The 24458-nt window shown below is 38.1% G+C and overlaps 1 protein-coding gene across 1 annotated transcript; it reads right to left on the bottom strand.

Annotated features, from left to right (window-relative positions):
- Positions 1-247: 247 nt before the first annotated feature.
- Positions 248-4250, bottom strand: LOC138891309 (uncharacterized). The gene is made up of 10 exons (XM_070174677.1): positions 3912-4250; positions 3580-3794; positions 3321-3433; positions 3066-3167; positions 2832-2944; positions 2515-2645; positions 2205-2298; positions 1009-1293; positions 583-838; positions 248-468 (listed from the first exon to the last, which is right to left on the bottom strand). Exons 1-10 carry the CDS (start codon positions 4248-4250, stop codon positions 248-250), a joined length of 1869 nt encoding a protein of 622 aa, XP_070030778.1.
- Between the last annotated feature and the right edge of the window lie 20208 nt (positions 4251-24458).

The following is a 24458-nucleotide window of genomic DNA, read 5'->3' as shown; positions in this document are numbered from 1 at the left end:
ATTAGCCAAACTAATTCAGTAAGTGTGGCTGCCAAATTTGTATTATGCTTCAACAGAACTTCTAGATACTCTTGTCATCTTCTTAGACTTCCAAGACACTAAAGAACCACCAAGCTTGATCAAGAATCATGTTACAGATCTTCTACAATGTTGACAAACAACCCAATCTGCATCACAGAATGCCTACAATGTTCTTGTGGATTTGTTGGACATCAATATGCCCTATCCAGGATGGTTCTTGACATATTTAACAACTCTCATTGCTGCCTCCATATGTGACCTCTTTTGTTGCTGTAGAAACTGGCTTAGCATCTACAACATCACTTGAAGCACCAAGATGATCATCATACTCCTTGGTAGTGAGCTTTGCATTCACTTCTAGTAGAGTAGCTACAGGATTTGCTTCTCCAAGCCCAAGTTTAGAGATAAACTCTAAAGCATATTTTCTTTGATGCATAAGAATCCCATCTGCAGATCTGGAAAACTATATTCCTAGAAAGTACTTCAACTCTGTCAAGTCTTTCATTTTGAATGTCTGTTGTAGTGTTGTCCTTGTCTCTTCAATTAGGTGTAGATGGGTACCAGTGACTAGCATGTCATCTGCATACACCAACACTATCATTATGCCTTCAGTTGTTTGCTTGATGAACAAAGAGTGATCATATTGGCTCTCAACAAAGCCAAATTGATATAAAGCTTCTCTGAGTTTCTCATTCCACTGTCTAGGGTCCTGTTTCAGGCCATACAAGAATTTATGAAGCCTGCACACTAGTTGAGACTCCCCCTGGCTTTTGAATCCTGGTGGAAATTGCATATAGATCTCATCAAATAGATCACCCTGAAGAAAAACATTCTAATGAATGTGCCACTTCTGAGCTGCAACTATTAATAGAATAGTCCTCATAGTCACCATTTTCAGTATAGGGAAAAAGGTTTCTTGATAATCAATCCCCTCCTTCTAATTGTACCCTTTAGCTACCAACCTAGCCTTGAATCTCTCCACTTCACCTGAGGCCTTGTATTTGACTTTATATAATCATTTACAACCAATTGGGACCTTTCCTTCAGGAAGAGAGACAATGTCTCAGGTGTAATTGCTTCAAGTGCTTCAATCTCAGCCTTCATAGCATCTACCCTCCTAGGATCTTGACTGGCTTCAGTATATGTAGCAGGTTCTACAATAGAGGAGAAGGTTGCAAGATAGGCTTGGTATTTACGGGACAGGCCACTGTAGGAGACATAGTTTGCAATTGCATATGGTACAACCTCATGTGCATTCAATGATACAAAATCCTACATCCAAATAAGAGGATTATTTGGTCTAGAGGATCTTCTAACTTCTTCTACAACTGAGGGGATAATTGGTAGTTATTGAGTAGGTGGAGCTTGCACTTGACTATGTTCAGGACTATCTCCAATTGGAGGAGCCAAGATTTATTCTCCTTCACTCTCACTTGCAGCATTGTTATCATGAACATTTTTATTTGTATTACTAGGCACATATCCTATATCTGAATGTGTCACCTTAGCCTCATACTTACTATTGTGACTTGTATCAGAAACTTTTGGAACTCCTGACAGTTGAGTATAGTTTGCAGGGACATCTGATGTAGAAATATTAGTAGATACTTATTTCTTATCTGTCTAAAAGGAAAGATAGTCTCTTTGAAAACAACATCCCCGTTTACAAAGAAAGAATGATTACTTAGATTTAAGAGTACATAGCCTTTATGAGATGCAACATAGCCCATCAACACTACTGGTATAGCTCTTGACATGAACTTGTCCTTCTCTTGAACTACTTTGGCATAGCATAAGCATCCTAGTACTCTGATATGCTGTAGTGAAGGTTTCCTATTGTGCAACTTCTAGAAGGGTGACAGTCCATTAGTAGCAGAAGAAGGCATCATGTTGATTATGTGTACTGCAGCTAGTACACAGTGTCCCTAATATTTTAGAGGTATATAAGTTTGAAATCTCATTCCTCTAGCAACCTCTAAAATATGTCCGTGCTTCCTCTTGGCTACACCATTTTGCTGAGGAGTATATACGTAGGTTCTTTGATGAATCATTCTAAGATTGCTAAACAGATCACTGCAAGTTGAATTGACAAGTTCCAATTTATTGTTTGTCCTGATAATATTAACACACTTACTATGTTGTGTCTTTACATAACACAAGAAGAATTTTAAGACTACACATACATCTAACTTATGCTTCAGTAAAAATAACCATGTCATTCTAGAGAAGTCATCCACCAATGTTAGGAAGTATTTATTTCCATCAAATATAGGAACTCTATAAGGACCCCATACATCTTTATGTATCAAATCAAAACATTTTGTGCTTTTAATACTGCTGCTAGAAAAGGGAAGTCTAGTATATTTAGCTAATAAACATTCTTCACAATTATCCACAGTTGTGACATAATTCTGAGTTTTAACAGGAAACAACTTCTTTAATACTACAAAAGATACATGTCCTAGTCTCTTATGCCACAATTCAATATCCTACTTCTCCTTAGGTTCTGTACTATCCTTGACTGTTATTGTTGTTTCTTGATTGCTCTTATTTGTGTGAGGGATCAACATATAAAGACTATTATATTCCTTACCAATCTCCTTCACCCTCCCACTGTAGAGATCCTGAAATAGGCAAAAATCAAGATAAAAGGAACCACAACATTGTAAGTCCTTGGTTGCCTTGGATACTGAGAGTAGATTATATCTGAATTTTGGGACATGTAGGACATTTTTTAGTATACTTCTTGCTGAAATTGGACTAGTACCCTTGTGTGTAACATAGACTACACCTCTCTTTGGAAGATATACCTTTTTAGGATTACTAGGTTTAATCTCTTCTGATTTAGATAATAGCTTTAAGTCAGACACCATATGATTTGTAGCCCTTGTATCAATGATCCATTCTGGGGGCTTATTACTCACTAAGAAAACACAACAAGTACATGTTGTGTGTGCCATATTTGCTGAGGGAGCAGTCATAGAACTCTTATTCGGCATTTGTAAGTTCTGTTCATATTGTTCCTTAGTAAACGTACATATTACTGCTTGTCTTCTTGATGAGCTGTCTCTTGAGGTTGAGGGTTGTCTCTACATTTTCACTCCAGTCTGAGCTGAAGTCTACATTTGTTGAGATAGGTTCTATACCTGCATAAATGGCTGTACCTAATTATAGAAGGTCTGATTTGGATCTTCAATGCAAATATTGTAAGCTGCAGCTCCCCCTTTCTTCTTAGACATGACACCTTGTGGATAACCAATAATCTTCCAGCAATTCCTTGTTGTGTCCCTTCTTCTTACCGTAGTCACAGTAGTCACTATAGGTTCTTTTATGCTTAAAGTAACTTCCAGGCTGTTGAGAATTGTTTGGCTGAAAGTTATTATGCTTAAAGCTAGGTTGGAAACCACTAGAGCTGGATGAGAATAGGGAAATGACTCATAACTTTCAACTGGAATAGGTGATGTCAATCATATATTTCCTACTTCAGCTGCTATAGACTTTTGGTTTTCATCACTCATAATCATAGAGAAAGCCTAATTGACTATAGGTAAGGGGTACATCAACAGTATTTGACTCCTTTCTTGAGCATAGGAGTCGTTCAATCCCATAAGACATTGGTACAACTTTTGTCTCTTCATAACAGCAACATAATCTCTGGACTTCTCACAATCACATGGAGCAGGGTCTAAAGCTTCAAACTCATCCCATAGATCCTTCAGCTTAATGTAATAATCAGAAACATATGATGTACCTTGATATAAGATTGCAATTTCCTTGTGGAGATTGAATGACCTAGATCAATCTACTTTATCAAATTTCTCTCGCAAGTCCTCCCAATCAGTATGCGCATTAGCTCCGAATACCACTCCTCTGACGAGTTATGGAGTTACAGCATTCATCAACCATGAGAGTAAAATTGCATTGCACCTCTCCCATTGTTTCCATAGATTTTCACGAAATATTTCCTTTTTCCATGTTCCTTCTACTAGCCCTAGCTTATTTCTTCCTCGTAGAGCTATCCTCATAGATCGATTCCATTTATTATAATTGTCAGTACCTATTAATTGAAAGAAAATCAATTGTGCTTCACTCGTATCCGCATGACCAAAGTATAATGGATGATTGTCAGGCAAATCAACTCCGAATTCCTCGTTAGCTAGAGTATCTCCAAATCCTGTATCTACACCTATGGCGGCGTTAGTCGTGTTGTTGTCAACAGTATCTTCCATGGCTACTCTGCTTTAATTGACAAGGCTTCGATTTTGCGATTGATTTTTTCTGAATCTCACAATTTCTCCAATGGTGATGTGAATCAATGCATGAGACCAGTGATTCCTAGTCTTACCGCTCTGATACCATGTTAATTCTTTGGATCGCGCTATGTATCTCCAAATCCTGTAATAGATGAAGGGATAAAGGAAATGAACTAAAGAAGAAATGCATAAACTGATTCTATTAAAACTGCCCAAACACTGTACATATGATCCCTATTTATAGACAATGACTAATCGACTTTGTATATCTAACTACCCAATATTAAATATACTATACTACCCTTAATTTGTTACACATTAAGTCACATCTCACACAACATTTCATAGGACCAAAAATCCTGTTACAATATAATCATTATTTTTTCAATATACCATTTTTAAAGGACAGACAATCCTTTTTAAGATCTCATATTAAGTTGGAAAAAGGGGTTGCTCTGATGGTAACCAACCTCCACTTCCAACCAAGAGGTTGTGAGTTCGAGTCACCCCAAGTGCAAGGTGGGGAGTTCTTGGAGGGAAGAATGCCGAGGGTCTATTTGAAAACAACCTCTCTACCTCAGGGTAGGGGTAAGGTCTGCGTACACACTACCCTCCCCAGACCCCACTAGTGGGATTATACTGGGTTGTTGTTGTTGTATATTAAGTTGAAAAAAATAGAGGGAGATAACTAATTATAATTTTGACAAAGCAAAAGAAAAGACAAAAGGACGAGATCAAAATTAATGATAAGAATCTTAATTAAGTAATATTTACTCCATTATGACTTTGCCATAATATATAGTTAAGCATAGGCATATATATATCGTCCTAATTTTTGCATAATTGGAAATTTAAGGGAGATAATTATACTTACATATTAGCATGCAAATGCTCCTTGTATTTTATACTATATAAAGGTTGATGCTTCACTCACACAGGCCATAACTTAGCCAAAACAACAAAAGGAGAAAAAAAAGGAAGTCCTTTTCATTACATTTTCCTATACTTTTCCTTCTTTTGACTACATTTTCATTTTCATTAGTTCATTCTATACAATTCATTGTACTAATCCACAATGAATTGCAAGATCGTTTAGGAACTCACAGTATAATTGAAGGGTTTGACAATGGAGTTTTGACAATTCCACCGGGTCGGTTCGATGATTTTCCAGTGAATTTAAATGACCCTAAACAACGTGCAAATGCTACTTGTGCTTTGGTTTCTGAAGCTACAAAATTACCTAGACCACATGGTCAGTTTGTTGTCTTTGATAATATTAGAGATTCTAAGAGATGTGGGAATAATAAATGTGAATGGCATGCAAAAATTGATGGTTTGTATCTTAATATTAAAGGCAAACAAGTTAAGGAGTTTAGTTGGTCCTCTTAGAATATATTAAGTCATATGCAATTTGATTTATTTACTCAATGGATTCTTGTAAAGGGAGTGGGATAATTAGTGCAGTATTAAGTATACATGTTGTTAGTTACTGTTTTTACAAATATTCAAAGTTTTATGAACCAAAATATGATAGAAAATTTGATTATATATTACATTTAGAACTTTCTATCAATCACTAATATTCAGTTCTCTGTCTAGATTCGGTATCATATTTAAGTTAAAGAACAATCCCTCTCACCATTTTGAAGCTATTTTTTTAGAGTTTAGCTCATACACACTGTAAAAACAAATTACAGTATCTTATCTGTTGTATCAAGCAATCTGCTCGGTCATTCTTTTATAAAATATCGATTCTATCAATCATTCCATTTCAGAATCAAGTCCTCCCTGAATAAGTAAGGCCCCGTAATTCCGATGGAGCCAAGAATTTATGTAAGAATCGGCCATATTCACTGTTTATTATTTTTACCTAGTATACATAGATTATTCACTGATTTATGGTTATACACATATTATAAATAAATTATACACATATTATATATCCGTTTGCTATTTTTAGTTTAAGTGGTTGGGGTGGACAACTATTTAGAGTAATTCTTATTTAATGATAATTATTTAGGATATAACTCAAAATTTGTATGGACAAAACCTAAGAAATTGTACTGTCTATACTCAGGTAATCTAATATGCTTGTTCACACTTCATAGAAACTATGATTAATGTTGTAATCCATCACTGAAACTAATCCATCACTGAAACTAATCCATTTTATGTCCTTGAAATAACTTTTTCGTTTTACTGAATGGATCTCGATTTTAACTCTTTTCTATTTGGTGGCCTCAAATTAAATACACTTTTCCATTTTCATAACATGTAAAGATCTCAATATTATTGTTTACATCAAATTCGAATAACAATTAAACTTATATTTTAATTTTAAGGATATGTGATTTCGTTCAATACCAATCGATAGGCAAGAAAATAAATGAAAAAAATTAGAAAATAAAGTTAATCAAACAGGTGCATTGGTGGGATAGCAACGGTAGTGAAAATAAAGCAACTCTGAATAGTAAGTGAAATAGCAGTAAGGTAATGAATATATATATTCTTATCAGTGAAAAATGATTCCACTTACAAATTACTGGGATCTCTCTTTATATAATAGAGGAGTCATAAATAAGGTACACTTCTTATATAGAAAAAAATCATATTAACATCTAATTAACCGCTGTAGATAGATCCATTCCGAGATTCATGCCACGATTCTCGATCAATAGCGGATATCTTGCCTTTTCCATTATCACGCGATGTCGGTGTCACTCGAAGTCTGCCTCTTTCTGTCCGCAATCGAGGTCGACCTCGACCCGGACTCGAAGTACTAGCTCTTTGATGTGACATCCCTATCTCGACCAAGGAATGAAATCGGGTAGCCTCGATTTCCACCGTATATAGATAGTCCTCTCATTTTTTAGAGTAAAACGATAAGAAACGACTTGAGCCTCGATTTTTTGGATACCGTGATAATGATGTCATCCCTGTGATGTAAGCGATCGAAGTGACTGAAACGTCCCATCAGTATAGTTCCCCAAACCATTAATGCTTGCCAGTGACGGTCGGCCACTAGCACTACCGCGAACTGTCGCCATGAATCTATAAATCAGGCTCTTTGGTTAAATCAAATTTTACTTTCGCCTCCACCAAGTTTTCTAAGTTCTTACTCTCTCTCTCCATCTTTTCTCTTTCACCACCCATTGAATCAACTTAGTTAGCACCAAAAATACCAATCTTTATCTCTTTTCGCTTCTTTCTACCTGAATCAATGGTGAAAACCTCCAACACCATCCCACAAAAGGAGAAAGCTTCTTCCTCTTATTCCCGACCGGTCGGTGACAAAACATCGGTGGAATCGTGGCCTCACGAGTACGTTACCGGCCATTGTGTCTTAAAATCCGACTTCAAAGTCGAGAACCCTCCATCAGTCCCTAGCCGATGTGAACACGTGTCGAGATATATCTGCTTGATAAAGGCTGCCAATCTCAAGGCTGTGAAGCTATACTGTAACTGGTGGGCTGAGGTTGTGGTAAAAATCCTCGCTCCCGAAGATAGTATTACAACCCATGTGGAGGGGTTTCTAAGTGTCTACATTTACCCCTTCACATTAGGTCCTCTTAACCCAGTTATCGTCAATTTTTGCAAAAGGTATCAGGTTATCCTCGGCCAGGTTCATCCCTCTTTCTGGCATATAGTGATCATGCTCTGCTTCTTTTATAGCAAGGCCGAGGGGTTGGAATTCACTCTCAGCCACCTTATACGATTGTATCAACCTTGACATTTTTGAGGATTGATGAGGACAAGGACCGAGGTTGGATGAGTTGGTTTGTGAGGTTAAGGACTTGCAACCTCACCCTAGAGGAAAAACTGTCATTCCCCGAGAAGTGGAACCCCGATTGTAAGTAACGTATTACTCATTAGTCTTCCTACTCCATTTTTTACTTTGTGTAATGCTTTCATCTGTTATGCAGTGTTTGCTTGGAAGCCTTACGCGATCCCCGACCTCGAAAATTGTGTTCAGAAGTTGGCCTTGACTTCCTCCTATGCCGAGTGCTGCTGGCATGACTTGGCAAAGGGCATATGGGAAGCCAAGAATCATGGTAAGTTTATCTTGTAAGCCTTCGATGCCTTTTTATGCAACGTTTGTCTTTATTTATTGTTAACTCTCTTTTATTCATGCCTTGGAGATGTTTCTGACATGAGGCCAGCGCTGCTTGGGAAAGAGGCCGAGTCCCCGATTACGAAGTTGGTGAAAGATAACAAGAGAAAAACGGTCTCGGAGTCCGAGGACCACCAACATAAAAAGGCTTTTGTTCGAAGACGTCGAAGAAATCTCATCCCTGTGACTGCTGAGTTGGTCTACTAGCTGGGGGAAGAATATGAGAAAGATGAAGGCGATGAATCAGCGTTGGTGGTTCGAGCAAGGAAGATGGTCGAGGTCGCCAAGCCTTCCAAGTTGGAGTCGATTATCGAGACCCTGCCTCGTGATGAGGAGGCTTCGAAGAAAGATTTAGCCGAAACCCCCGAACCTCCCGAGGTTGAGGTTATCCCTCGGACATCAACAATCATGCCAGAGGGGGTCGGTTCTGAGACCCCTAAGGCTGAACAGAGTCCCCTCGAGCGACTTGCTCGGGGCTGTAACAATAGGTCACTCTCCTTCTCTACCGGCCTTTACTGAGAAGGCTATAAGGGATGCTTGGGCTCTACAGATCCCTGACATAGGCGGAGTCCCCTGTGAAGAGGATCCCTTCCAGGATTGCTTTACTGGGGTTGATAATGTCGTTGATCTTAGTGATGCGTCTACCCTTTTTTAAGAGGCCCAATGTCTTTTATCTCGTGTAAGTATTAATCCTCGTTGCTACAATTTTCTTTTCCTTCTTCTCCATTTAACCTAACTTATATCTTTCTTCTTATGTAGGCTTTTACCAAGTCTCGGGCCGACCTGAGCCAATGTGAGGTCGAGCTGAGGAGAGGAATTCTTTGAAGCTCCTTTGTGGTCAAAAAGATGAAAAGCTCAAGGACCTTCGAGCATATTTGGCCCAGGCTTGTAAGGAAGAGGCCGAGCTGGACGAGCAGGTAAATATCCTTTTGAGAACATATGGGCTCGAGCCAAGAATGGAGGCTAACACCTCGATGTCTCAGTTGCAGCAAAAGATTGAAAGGATCGAGCTTCTCTAGGGGGAAGTCGATCAAGTTAAAGCTTACTGCAATCGGTGGATAGAGAACATGGACCGCCTACCATCGGAGAAAGTGACTACCTTGGTGCGACTGTTATCAACCGAAGTTCAACTTTGGAGTACTAAAGAGAAGAGCTTAGTCCAAGCCAAAAGGATCGAAGAGCTCAAGGCCGAACTTTCTGAGGCCAAGGCGAAGGTCGGAAAGGCAAAGGTCTTGGTTGACAAGTCCATAGCCTTGTACCTGGATGATGCCAAGGCTACCCAAACTTAGTTGAGGGAGGCTGCTGATCGAGCGCGGTGGAGTAATGATTTGGCCAAGTGCCAATCTTGGAGGGAGACCCTCGAGGAAATCCATGCTCGATGTTTAGACCTCTCCAAAGAGATAGCTCACGCTAAAGTGCATGAAGCCGACGGTAGGATGCTCGTCTCCTCCGATGATGACGATGATAATAAAGGTAGCCAAAGGTGGGTTTGATAACGACGAGGAGCCAGAAGAAGAAGCTGCCCCCGATGAAAGGCTCGCCCCTGGCCATAGTTAAGACTTAGATTCTTTTTCTTTTTTTAATACCTTTATCGGTATCTTGTACATATCAATATATAAAGGAAATCTTATTTTGAATGCCTTCTTAATTTTTATCTTGAAACATATTTTGTGCCTTGTAAAATTTTAGTAGAGTCTTATTCTTTGAACGGTGCGTTTCAGGTTTTGGTTTTTGGTAGCATCCTTGAATTGACCACAACCGAGTTTGAATAAAGTTTGAACTTAAAGAATAATCCCCTTAGGGTTGTGTCGAATAATGATGAGTCCCCGATCCATAGTCAAGTCAATTCTTATTTGGGCTTGGAATAGTCGAACCCTTAGGTTCGGACGGAGTGAGAATAAGATTTTGAACTGTAAGTATATTGGCCCTTAGGCTATTTAGATTGGGCCAATATGTCCTCTAAAATATGGCTATTATTCCCCTCTTTCGGCTTAAAATACTTAATAAAAATTTCTTTATGCCTTAGCATGTATTTTTTACCCATTGGGTTTTTTGAGGGTTCGATGTCGATTGAAACCCCTCTGTTTTTTGTTCCTTAGCACGTTTGTGTTAAGATAATTTGATACCTCTTAAGGTTTTTCGATGGCTGATTTTATCGAAGCCCTTTTGATTATTTGCCGAGGGTAGACTTTTTAACCGATTTTTCAAAAAAATTTAAGGCCTATTTTTATTGCAAGATTCGGACGTCTCTAAGCCGCATTAACTTGGCCGTAGCCTTTGGGTATGCCTCTTGGGCTTAATCCCCAATAATACTTCGAATTTGTTCGAAATGTTAGTCCCCGAGAATGATGGCCTTGGCCTATAGATCGAGGGGTGCCTCTTTGAGGTCTTGTGAATTTGAGGTTAGATAACTCGAATATGTCGATCGCCGATAATAGTGCTCGAGTGTTTGAGGCATATTTTCGCTTGGCCCTTTAGCCATTTCTAACAAAATCATAAGTATAGAGCTTGTATAGTAGAAAATTTTCTTTGAGACATAAGATGTTTTACATAGAAAGAATACTTCAGTGAATAATTTATACATGTGTGCATGTTTTGCCGCCGGGGCTCGACTAATCTATATGGACACGGTTCATTGGACCTTTTGGCTCATTATAAAGTTTCTCTATCGAGACCCTTTGACATGAAGTACTTTCCTCAAAAATACAATATCCGAGGGAGATGCCCTCCAATATTCGAGGTTGATTGTAAAGACCCTTCGATACTGTTGAATTTTCCTCAGGTAGCACATAATTGTTGCCTCATTAAAAACCACGCCGGAAGAACCCATTTGGGACAAAAACCGATCTATGGGAAAAATAGTGCAACGCGTAGTTTAAAACCTGAGGTCTCGATGTCTTCGATCGAACACCTTAGAAATAATACCTTTTGAGAAGTGATATGTTTCAATTATTTGGCAGTTATCCGTCGTTCATCATGTTGAGCTTATAAGATCCCTTTTCGACGATGTCGAGGACTTGGTAGGCTCCTTCCCAATTTGGGCCGAGCTTCCCTTCATTAGGATCTTGAGTGTTGATGGTGACCTTCCTCAGGACTAAGTTCCCGACTCTAAAGTGACGAAGGTTGGTTCTCCTATTGTAGTATCTTTTGATTTGTTGCTTTTGTGCATCCATTCGAACGAGTGCGGCTTCTCGTTTTTCATCCAATAATTTGAGGTTAGTATTCATAGCCTCATGATTTGATTTTTCTGTTGTGTGTCTAAACCTTGCATTGGGTTCCCCGACTTCGACTGGAATCAAGGCTTCGGAGCCATATACTAAGGAGAACGGGGTTGCCCCCATACTGGACTTTGATGCCGTTCAATATGCCCAACGGACTCTGGGTATAATTTCTCTCCATTTTCCCTTGGCGTCGTTCAACCTTTTCCATATATTCTGAAGGATAGTTTTGCTCGTTGACTCGGCCAGTCCGTTTCCACATGGATGATACGGTGTTGATAAGATCCTTTTTATTTTATGTTCTTCGAGAAACTTCGTTACCTTGCTGCCGATTAATTGTTTTCCGTTGTTGCATATGATTTCGGCAGGTATCCCAAATCGACATACGATGTGATCCCAGATAAGGTCTATAACCTCTTTCTCTCTCACTTTCTCGAACGCCTGTCCTTCAGCCCATTTAGAGAAATAGTCACTCATAAATGAACTTTGCTTTACCTGAGGCCGATAGTAGAGGGCCGACAATATCCATCACCCACTACATGAATGGCCATGGGGATAGGAATGAATGAAGTTGTTCTCCAGGTTGATGGATCATAGGTGCGAACAAATTCCTTAGTGTCTTTTTCCATTCTATCCAAGTAGTATCCTGCTCTAACGATTTTGTGATCCAGTGATTCAGCGCTAGAATGGTTCCTACAAGTGCCTTCATGGACTTCTCGTAAAACATAATCGGTGTCTCCTAGTCCTAAACATACTGCCAATGGTCCATCGGATGTCCTTCTGTACAATGTTCTATCTTCAGCTAATGTGTATCGAGAAGCTTTGGTTCGTAGGTCCCTCAACTCTTTAAGGTCCGATGGGAGCTTTCCGTTCTTCAAGTATTCAATATATTTATTCTTCTAATCATAGTTTAAGCTTGTAGAGTTTATATCGGCATGACCTTCCTCAATCACAAATCTCGAGCGTTGAACGACAATCCCTAAGACGATCTCATCTTCCTCGACTAATGACCCCAAATTTGTAAGTGCATCGGCCTCACTGATTTGTTCTCGAGGTACATGCTGTAAAGTCCATTGCTTGAAATGGTGCAAAGTCACCTGTAGCTTGTCCAAATACCTTTGCATTCTATTCTCTCGAACTTCAAAGGTTTTGTTTACTTAGTTCACCACCAGTAAAGAGTCACACTTTGCTTCAATAACTTCTGCTCCTAATATTTTAGTTAGCTCGAGGCCTGCAATCATGGCCTCGTACTCGGCCTCATTATTAGTCAACCTAGAAGTTTTGATAGACTGCCTAATAGTGATACCCGTGGGCGGCTTTAAAATGATGCCTAGACCGGACCCCTTCATATTCGAAGCACCATCTGTGAAAACTGTCCATACCCTTGATAATGTGTCTGATTTTAACAAGAGTTCTTTTTCAACTGCGGGTACAAGGGTTGGCGTGAAATCAGTGTAAACCCCAGAAAATTTTGCTAAGTAATTTAGGATTTCGTGGTGCCAAGGTAGGCTAATTATTTTATTTTGTGTGCAAATGAGGATTCATGATATAATGGATATCAATTGGATATGTTAATAAGCGTATAAGTCATATTATAAGTTATTTGAGGTCTAAGTCTAAGCCAAGTTGGAAAATTTCATAATAGACTAAATTTATAAATGAGCACGCACAAGACCTCACTTGGGACAAGCATATCTACATTTATATAAGGTGTGATGCACAACCTATCAAATTCAAGCTCTTTGAGTCTAGTTTCTGACGGATCAAACCGTTCGTCATTTGGAGGTGTTTACAGCAAGTTATGCCCGTTTTCATGTCCCTTCCATCACCAGCGTCCTGGGTAGTGCCGGGAGCTAGCCGTGGCGCTGGGAATTTTTGAGATACTAGAATCAGCGCCACAGGCAGCGCCCAGCACCACCTGTGGCACCCGAAACATGATATACTCATTTCGGGGTTCATTTTTACCCATTTATCTTGGCCGAACATTGGTGTATTCCTTTACCCTCTCAATACCTTAAACTCCCCCAATATTCAAGGTAAGAAACCTCCATTAACTTGGGTGAAATTCCATTATTCCTACACTAGTATTGATGAAATCTACTCATAAAACACATAGATCTTCAAGAAATTTCTTCAAGAACTCAAAGGAGGGTTTGCAAGATTTCTTCCAAAAGGTAAATCCTACACCCTTAGACATACATATATGGTTATATTATGGGAATATAAGTATGAATTAAGTATTAGAACTCTTGGTGTGGTGATTGGAAGCCATAAGTTCCCAATATAAATACATAATTATTGTAGAGATTGAAAGGTGATTATTTGATAAGATTTGTTGGTTGGGGGTGAATGGATGGTCATGCATATGTTGTTGGAAGTTATAAATTGGTTAGGAATGATGGTAGAATTAATTGTTGGTTAATGGTGATAGTTGGATGAACCAATACTATAGTTATGAGGTGTAAAGATATATACCTACAAGGTGTTTGATAATATGCCTAAATGGCATAAATTATGGAATTTATTACTAATATTGGCCCAATTCAATATTGTATTGTAGATTGAAGTTTCTTAAGTGTATTGGATCATTGTAGTATCATTAAGGGGCAAATTTCAGGTATGTATGGCTAAAACCCCGTCTTTTAGAAGTTGAGCTCCATTGGTATTTATGTAAATACGGTAAGATCAAAGTTGAATTGTTGTGTTGATTGTTGTTTCACATGAATTTGTGGTTGCAACCTTATATGCATGAAAGATGTGTCTCAATATGATAAATGTGCTATTCTTGATAACTTGAAAGGGTGGAAGGAATATGAATCATGTGCTGAAATACTTAGACCTTAAATTGAGATTGAAGCTGCATATGTTGTGTCCTCTATGTGAAGTCTCATCTATGCTTACAATTTTATTTGCTCTTGTGTGCACATATTATCCTAAATTACAAATTTAACATTGAAATTGGGAATGATGTGAAATGTAGCCTAGTGCCAAATATATGACGTGATAGCTATGGCCCCAAGTGCCTATGAAATGACATATGTGAAACAAAGATTGAATTGAGATGATTGATGGAAAAGGAAAATGCCTTGGTAAGGCGGCCTATCCGATCGGGCCGAGATCGAACGCTATGCTACACACATAGTGGTACTGTGTTAATATTGAATCCCGGATAAAAAGGGAAAATGAGATTGTGATTGAAGTGTATGTCTCAAGTGAGGCAACCTAGCCGATCGGGTCGAGATCGGACTCCGCTCAAGCTAGTGGTGGTATTGTGAACAATGATGAACAATATGAAATGCCCCAAACTAAAGGCTATGGAAACAAAATGTGAAAATTGTATGATTCTTTTACCTTGATAATGTTGTTATTGTTTGAAGCTTTTGAGTTATACTTATGATTTCTTTATGTTTGGTATGAAAGTTCTTTCTAACTAGATGGTGTTTAGTTATACATACTAGTACTATTCCAAGGTACTAATGTCCCTTTTTGCCGGGGGCGCTACATTTTTTTAAATGAATGTAGGTGGCTCCATTGCGGATAGTGCCGATCGTGCATAGCGGAGCACCTCCTTCTTAAAGTCTTGGTGAGCCCCTTTCTCCTTCGAGGGTTTATATTGTACATCTTTTGTTATGGACTTCCACTTTTGAGGTATTGTCGGAGCCTTGTTGCCGGCATTGTCATACTTGTCTTTTGTATCCTTAGAGGCTCCATAGACATACGTGTGGGTTATGTACGGGTGTTGGATGGGTTTACGAACTATGTTGTAATTCTAACTCTCGCTTCCTTAAAGTGAAAATATATGGAATCTTGAAACTTAACTATGGTTTAATGTTGTGATATAAAATGAACTAACAATGTTGAATGTACTATCTTTCCTTATCTAAATAAATGAAAGTATGGTTTCCTTATTCATATTGAGTGGGGTAGGAAGTGCTGATAAGGCTTACTCAGTTGGGTTAACTCGATTGAGCATCGGTCGCGCCTCCCGAGGTTGGGGCGTGACAATCAGCTACGAAGTCCGCCAAAATTTGAGACTTGATGGTCGTTCGGGGTTGATACTCGCTATTTTACCCACTGAGTTCGACGACCCATTTGGCATATCGGCCCGATAGTTTGAGCTTGTGAAAAATATTACGAAGTGGGTAAGTGGTTAACAAACATATAGGGTGACATTGAAAGTATGGTTTTAACTTTCTAGAGGCGTTTATCAATGCAAGTGCCAATTTCTCTAAGTGTTGATATCTAGTTTCTGCTTCTCCCAAGGTTCGACTTACATAATAAATGGGAATTTGCATACCTTGCTCTTCTCAAACTAGGACACCACTTACCGCAATTTTCGATACTACCAAGTACAAGTAAAGTTTCTCATCTGCCTTTGGAGTGTGAAGCAGTGGTGGGCTCTATAGGTATCGCTTTAATTCCTCTAATGCTTGTTGGAATTTCGGGGTCAAAGTGAAATCTTAATTCTTTTTGAATAGAGAGAAAAAGTTGTGGCTTCGATCCGACGACCTTGAGATGAATCGGCCTAAAGAAGCTATCCGTCCAGTTAGCTGCTGCACAACTTTTACATTATCCACGACGGTGATGCTTTTGATGGATTTGATTTTATCGGGGTTGATCTCGATCCCCCGATTCGACACCATAAAGCCCAGGAATTTTCCCGAACCGACCCCGAAAGCACATTTCTTGTGGTTGAGCTTCATGTTATATTTCCTCAAAATCTCTGCGCGCAGGGACTTAACTAGCATGTTATCGATATAAAACTTCCATTGACCTATATATTTGTCTTTTGGGCATTTTATTTACTAGGCGTTTTTTTTACTAGGCGTTGGTAAGTAGCTCCTGCATTTTTTAGCCCGAAGGGCATTACATTATAACAATATGTTTCATACTTGGTGATAAATGAAATCTTTTCTTGGTTTTCCGAGTTTATTTGAATTTGATTGTACCTAGAATAGGCATCGAGAAAGGTAAGGATCTCGTGGCCAGCCGAAGCGTCAATCATGCAATCGATGTTAGGCAGTGGAAAATAATATTTTGGGCATGCCTTATTTAAATTTTTATAATCTACACACATTTTAAATTTGTTCCCTTTTTTAGGGACTACGACTACATTGGCTAACCATTTGGGATATTTCACTTCCCAAATGGACCCTATTATGAGAAGTTTAGTTACCTAATCCTTATGAATGCGTGGTTTACCTCGGACTGGGGTCTTCTCTTTTGCTTCACCTGTTTGAATCTAGGGTCCATGCTTAGCCGATGCGTCGTTATCTCCTGTGGGATCCCTGTCATGCCCAAATGGGACCAAGAAAAACAATCTATGTTATCAATAAGAAATTGAAAAAGCTTTTTCCTAAGTTCTCGGGTCAATCCCGTTCCCAGGTATACCTTTCGCTCGGGCAAGTACTCGATTAATATAACCTGCTCCAGCTCTTCAACCGTTGATTTGGTTGCGTCAGAATCTTTGGGAACAATAAAAGTTCAAGGGGTTAGAAGATTCTTCTCTTCTTCTTCTATCTCCTGCTTCCCCGATTCGATCGAGGCTGGTGATTGTGATTGCTATTTGGCTTCCTGTTTACCTTTGATGCTCGACATTTCCAAGGTTGATAATGTTGATATTAGTGTTACCTCATCGACTGCAAACATTTTTTTTGCAGCATGTTCCTCCCCGTATACTGTTTTTATAATGTCCGGCGTCGGGAATTTCATTAGTTGGTGGAGATTTGAAGGGAATGCCCTCATATTGTAGATCCAAGGCCTTTCGAGTAGGGCATTGTGCTCATGTCACCATCGATCACGTGGAACTTGGTATCTTGAATGGTTCTAGCCACATTCACTAGTAGAATAATCACCACTTTAGTTATTTCATTGGCCATATTGATGCTGTTTAAGACTCGAGCTGCAGGCGTGATTTGATCTTGTAAGCCGAGCTACTCCATGACCCTCGATCAGATGATATTCACCGAGCTACCTGGATCCACTAAAACACGCTTAACTTGAACTTTATTTAATAAGATAGAAATTATCATAGCATCGTTGTGGGGCTGAGAAATGCCTTCTACTTCTTTGTCGTTGAATGATAAGGAGCCTTCGGGCACATAATACCGGGTTCTTTTTTCCCTAGTGATTGATACCTTAGTACGTTTGAGTATTGGTCCCTGTGGAATGTCGACCCCACCGATGATCATATGAATGAAATATTGGGGTTCCTCCTGTTCATTTGTCATGTTGGCATCCCTTTCTCTGAAATGATTCTAGGCTCGATCGTTGAGGAACTCTCGAAGGTGGCCCTCATTGAATAGACAGGCTACCTCATCTGTTAATTTCTTGCAATCCTCGGTCATGTGACCATGCGTGCCATGATACTTGCACATCAAATTTGGGATTCTTTGGGAAGGACCAGTGTGTATGGGTCTCGGCCACCTAATACTTTGATCTTTCTGATTGTCGATATAATGCCTGATGCGTCGATGCTAAAGTTGTATTATGTTAACCGAGGTTCCTCTGTAGGATCGGCATGCTTATCAAAACCACTTTTGATCATAGGTCCCCGAGAATTCTGTCCTGAATCACTTCTTCAATCATTCCGGGTGGCGAACCCACGAGGACTTGTGATTAACTATTAACTAAATTAGACTTTTCTAATTATCTAAACAAGGATTAGCCTAGAAGTATTTGATGCTAAAGTAATTAAACTAAGAAGAAAATAAATAATGATTTAAACAGAGGGATAGTAGATTTTTATGTTATCAATGTAATGAAAACGATCCAGGGTCATGGGTTGTCTAACAATCCTATTGTATTCTTCAATTGAATTGACTAACTAATTTATCTAGTTTATTGGTTAACAGGGTTAATATTTCTCATAAGAATCTGTCGAGTTCTTACTCGCCTATTCAGGCTAACCTAACGCCTATATGTCTATGGAGTTAGAATCAACAAAACGCATTTATAATTCTTGTAATTCAACCAAGCAAGGCAATAGGTATATGTCTATCCTAAACGCAAATCCATTCCCCGATGCCCAGGCTCAAGAACATGTGTCACACCTCCTTTTTCCGGCCCCGCGAGAGGTGTAGGAGTTTTTTCCAATTAAAGGACAATCGAAACGCAATTTATTTATTTATTTCAGAGTCGCTACTTGGGAGATTTAGGGTGTCCCAAGTCACCGATTTAATCCCGAATCGAGGAAAAGAATGACTCCATATTACAGTCTGCGCACCAGAAATCTGGATAAGGAATTCTGTTAGCCCGGGAGAAGGTGTTAGGCATTCCCGAGTTTCGTGGTTCTAGCACGGTCGCTCAACTGTCATATTTGGCTTGATTATTTGATTTAATACATGTTGAACCTATGTGCAAAATTTAACTTTTAACCGCTTTTATCATTTACTGTTATTTTTATCAAGAATTGCAACATCGTGGAAACACATCTCGAACCACATCACAATCAATGTACCCGTGGTTAGAGCCACATTTCAACTCTGTTGAGATTGGGATTTGGGTCACATAAATGTGCACCCGAGTTTAGGAAGATAACATTATTAAATACGCGCCTAAAGTGACTAGCGTATCATTTACTTTGGGTAGGGCCGTGTGATTTTACTAAACGGTCCATCCCGAAGTCTAAGCAATTTTAAAGCAAATATTTACTGAGGGCCCCGCAATTTTTGTATTTTTGTTCGGCGAGGCTCATCTCATTCTTATTTTTTTTAAAAGGAATTTGCAACGTCATGGACACGCATCTCGAACCACGTCACAATCAATGTACTCGTGATTAGAGACACATTTCGACTCCGTTGAGATTTGGATTTGGGTCACATAAATGCACACCCGTATTTAAGAAGGTAAGATTAATTAAGACGCGTCCTAAAGAAACTATGTATTGTTGTTTTAGAAAAAGGCCGTGAAAAATTCACTAAACGGCCAAATCCAAAGTCTAGTAATGGTTATGTATTTATTGAGGGCCCCAGCGATGTGCGATTTATTTGGCGAGGCTCGTCTCATTTTTTATTTTAAAGGATAAACCTACAGTGACTACATTTGTTCTATTAAGTTTGTCTCTAAAATAAAATAAAATCTCCCAATTAATTACATGCTGAAAAACGTAACTTATTAGTTATTAGTTTACGGCTAATACGAATGGAAAATTGCGATCGAGTTTGTACAAAGAAAGACTGCTTTCATTCTATATTCTATTATTTAATAATACTAGAACATGAGATTGACACACCATAATATCAAAACAAATTAACTAGTCTTTGATTAATTTAAACTAACATTATTAGATGAAGAAGTTATACATATGCAACCCCATTACTCATTAATCAGTCAACTACATCTTTATACAAAGAAGGGAAAATTCTATTCAAACACAAATCTAAACAGGAGGAATTCAACCGGAACAGAGCCGGATTAATATTTCATTTCACTTCAAGCCGAGAGTGTACAAATGTGTACCTGGAAATGGCAGTACAAGAAGAAAAGAAGGAGGAGTCAGCAGCAGTAATAACAAAGCAACAACAGATTCAGCAACACCGCAAAACCAGTAACGACCAGTAGAATAACCCAGTAACAGATTGCAAACTCAGCAATACCAAAATGCAATCGCAGTCAAAGCAGAAGAGAGACGGATACAAGATGCAGTAGTTTACTGATTTTGAATAACACTCGAGGAAAGGCAAACGGAAATTATTCAAGTGAAAGTTCAAATTGTCTTTCTCTTTTCAAAACTCTACCACACTTCTTCAGATTTTCAGAATGTATTACTCTCAAAAAATATTCTCCCCAAAAATCTCTCTAGAAAAAAATCCTCCTCATCATCCTCCTCTCATCCCCCCTTATATACAAAGCAAGACCTCCTTTTACTTCTTTCCCTTTAACTTTTATTATTACCCACACTTTTACTTTAGTAAAAGTAGTCAACATGGACCCCCCGTGTTCCCTCTTTTTGAAAAGTAGTCAAAGTGGCCCCTCATGTTCCCTCTTTTTGAAAAGTAGTCAAAGTGGGCCCCCTTGTTCCCTCTTTTTGAAAAGAAGACATCATTATCCACCTTTTCTTTTTTGCTTTTATCATTACGTCTTGTCCCCCACCATAATTAAATAATCTGCAATTGGTTAATTCCCGTATTACCCTTAAAACTACTATTACTGCCCTGATTCAAAATCTGTTATAACTTCAAAAATCTGTCCAAATAACAATTATCGCACATTTAAATAGCAGTTAACTATAAAAATCACACAATTTAGACGTTAAATGCTAAAAATGCAACGTACATTATTTTTATGATTTTGTAAAAAAAACTTAAATAAATACTAAATGCAAATGCGACATATTTTTGTAATTTTTTATTAATTTAACCAATAAACACGCACAGACAGAAATACAAATAATTATCAAAAATGTCACAAAAATTCTCAAAATTGCACACCAAGGAAAATCATTTTATTTTGAATTTTTTGGGAGTAATTCTCATATAGGGCAAAAATCACGTGCTTACAACATGCTCTACTTAATCCTATATGCAATCTAGAATTTCCATTTTAGAGTTCAATTCTAGATTCGCAAATAGTATTCAATTGTTGATCAAGCAATTAAATAATTAAGCGCAAGATTGAATAAATAAACCAATATGATAAACTAAGAAATCAAAATCAATATCTGAATAACAATAGTCATAAAAGAACCACAACCCTAGAACGTGAAGGGTTCTAGGCAATGGGATTTTACTAAACGGTCCATCCCGAAGTCTAAGCAATTTTAAAGCAAATATTTACTGAGGGCCCCGCAATTTTTGTATTTTTGTTCGGCGAGGCTCGTCTCATTCTTATTTTTTTTAAAAGGAATTTGCAACGTCATGGACACGCATCTCGAACCACGTCACAATCAATGTACTCGTGATTAGAGACACATTTCGACTCCGTTGAGATTTGGATTTGGGTCACATAAATGCACACCCGTATTTAAGAAGGTAATATTAATTAAGACGCATCCTAAAGAAACTACGTATTGTTGTTTTAGAAAAAGGCCGTGAAAAATTCACTAAACGGCCAAATCCAAAGTCTAGTAATGGTTATGTATTTATTGAGGGCCCCAGCGATGTGCGATTTATTTGGCGAGGCTCGTCTCATTTTTTATTTTAAAGGATAAACCTACAGTGACTACATTTGTTCTATTAAGTTTGTCTCTAAAATAAAATAAAATCTCCCAATTAATTACATGCTGAAAAACGTAACTTATTAGTTATTAGTTTACGGCTAATACGAATGGAAAATTGCGATCGAGTTTGTACAAAGAAAGACTGCTTTCATTCTATATTCTATTATTTAATAATACTAGAACATGAGATTGACACACCATAATATCAAAACAAATTAACTAGTCTTTGATTAATTTAAACTAACATTATTAGATGAAGAAGTTATACATATGCAACCCCATTACTCATTAATCAGTCAACTACATCTTTATACAAAGAAGGGAAAATTCTATTCAAACACAAATCTAAACAGGAGGAATTCAACTGGAACAGAACCAGATTAATATTTCATTTCACTTCAAGCCGAGAGTGTACAAATGTGTACCTGGAAATGGCAGTACAAGAAGAAAAGAAGGAGGAGTCAGCAGTAGTAATAACAAAGCAACAACAGATTCAGCAACACCGCAAAACCAGTAACGACCAGTAGAATAACCCAGTAACAGATTGCAAACTCAGCAATACCAAAGTGCAATCGCAGTCAAAGCAGAAGAGAGACGGATACAAGATGCAGTAGTTTACTGATTTTGAATAACACTCGAGGAAAGGCAAACGGAAATTATTCAAGTGAAAGTTCAAATTGTCTTTCTCCTTTCAAAACTCTACCACACTTCTTCAGATTTTCAGAATGTATTACTCTCAAAAAATATTCTCCCCAAAAATCTCTCTAGAAAAAAATCCTCCTCATCATCCTCCTCTCATCCCCCCTTATATACAAAGCAAGACCCCTTTTACCTCTTTCCCTTTAACTTTTATTATTACCCACACTTTTACTTTAGTAAAAGTAGTCAACATGGACCCCCCGTGTTCCCTCTTTTTGAAAAGTAGTCAAAGTGGCCCCCCATGTTCCATCTTTTTGAAAAGTAGTCAAAGTGGGCCCTCTTGTTCCCTCTTTTTGAAAAGAAGACATCATTATCAACCTTTTCCTTTTTGCTTTTATCATTACGTCTTGTCCTCCACCATAATTAAATAATCTGCAATTGGTTAATTCTCGTATTACCCTTAAAACTACTGTTACTGCCCTGATTCAAAATCTGTTATAACTTCAAAAATCTGTCCAAATAACAATTTATCGCACATTTAAATAGCAGTTAACTATAAAAATCACACAATTTAGACGTTAAATGCTAAAAATGCAACGTACATTATTTTTATGATTTTTCTAAAACAAACTTAAATAAATACTAAATGCAAATGCGACATATTTTTGTAATTTTTTATTAATTTAACCAATAAACACGCACAGACAGAAATACAAATAATTATCAAAAATGTCACAAAAATTCTCAAAATTGCACCCCAAGGAAAATCATTTTATTTTGAATTTTTTGGGAGTAATTCTCATATAGGGCAAAAATCACGTGCTTACAACATGCTCTACTCAATCCTATATGCAATCTAGAATTTCCATTTTAGAGTTCAATTCTAGATTCGCAAATAGTATTCAATTGTTGATCAAGCAATTAAATAATTAAGCGCAAGATTGAATAAATAAACCAATATGATAAACTAAGAAATCAAAATCAATATCTGAATAACAATAGTCATAAAAGAACCACAACCCTAGAACGTGAAGTTTAGCTCCACATAGACATTGTAGCAAAACAACAAATCATACAAGAAATATGAAAAATACTAAGTTTGGCAAAATAACAGATGAAACTCGGCCTCCACGGCAGCTCTTTGCTCTCCCTAGGTCTAAGATGGGTCAAAAAGTCCCAAAAATACCGTTTTATATGTATTTATACCAAGTAGGGTCGGTCCCAAATGAAAACACCTTCTTCCGCGCGAAATAGGACTCTGGCTCTGTAATATTTGTACAGGCGCACCGCACCCTACGACACACTAGTGAAGATTATCAGCAGCCTTGCATTTTCTTGTCAGGCCAGCTTTTACACTGTTGTGCCACACTCTGCGGCGTCCTATGGGCCGCAGTATTGAAAATTTGCGAAAATGCAAAACATGAAAGTTATAGCCCTTTAAAATATTTTTCCAACGATATATTGTGGAGCCCAAATGGAGTTCTGAGCAAAAGGTTATGTACATTTTACTAGAAAATATGTCGTATGCCCGCTCGATTCTCCGTTTCGTTCATAACAATCATGTGTTGATCCCCGAACACGAACCCGACTTAATTCATTGGGCTTTTACTCAGACTTCAAAGCTCCAAATTACTTGAATTCGTTCCATAATATCTACATAGCTTGGAATCACTCCAAAAAGGCATAAAACACATATTTAGTGCAAAACACTAGCAATTAAAGTGCAAACTCAATTAAAGTGCGGTAAATTAGAGTGTAATAAGCAACTAAAATACGTAATTATAACCTATCATCAACACCCCAAACTTAAACCATTGCTCATCCTCGAGCCATCAAACTGCATTTTATATAGACACAACCTTTTTAAACAATTCTCCTAACCCATCACACCAAGAATATTTAAAATAGATTAACTACAAAAGTGTAACATCCTTACCTCAAGATTTGACTCACAAGTACCACGCATTATTCACAACTCACTCACTTACTCTAATATAGAGGTCAATGACATTACCTTTCCTTCATGAATCAAGTGCCCTCACACAACAAAAGAGAGT

This window comes from Nicotiana sylvestris, chromosome 1 (assembly GCF_000393655.2).
Source record: "Nicotiana sylvestris chromosome 1, ASM39365v2, whole genome shotgun sequence".
Classification (NCBI taxonomy): Eukaryota; Viridiplantae; Streptophyta; class Magnoliopsida; order Solanales; family Solanaceae; genus Nicotiana; species Nicotiana sylvestris.
The sequence above is the reverse complement of the archived record's forward strand: the minus strand, read 5'-3'. Positions and strand labels throughout refer to the sequence as shown.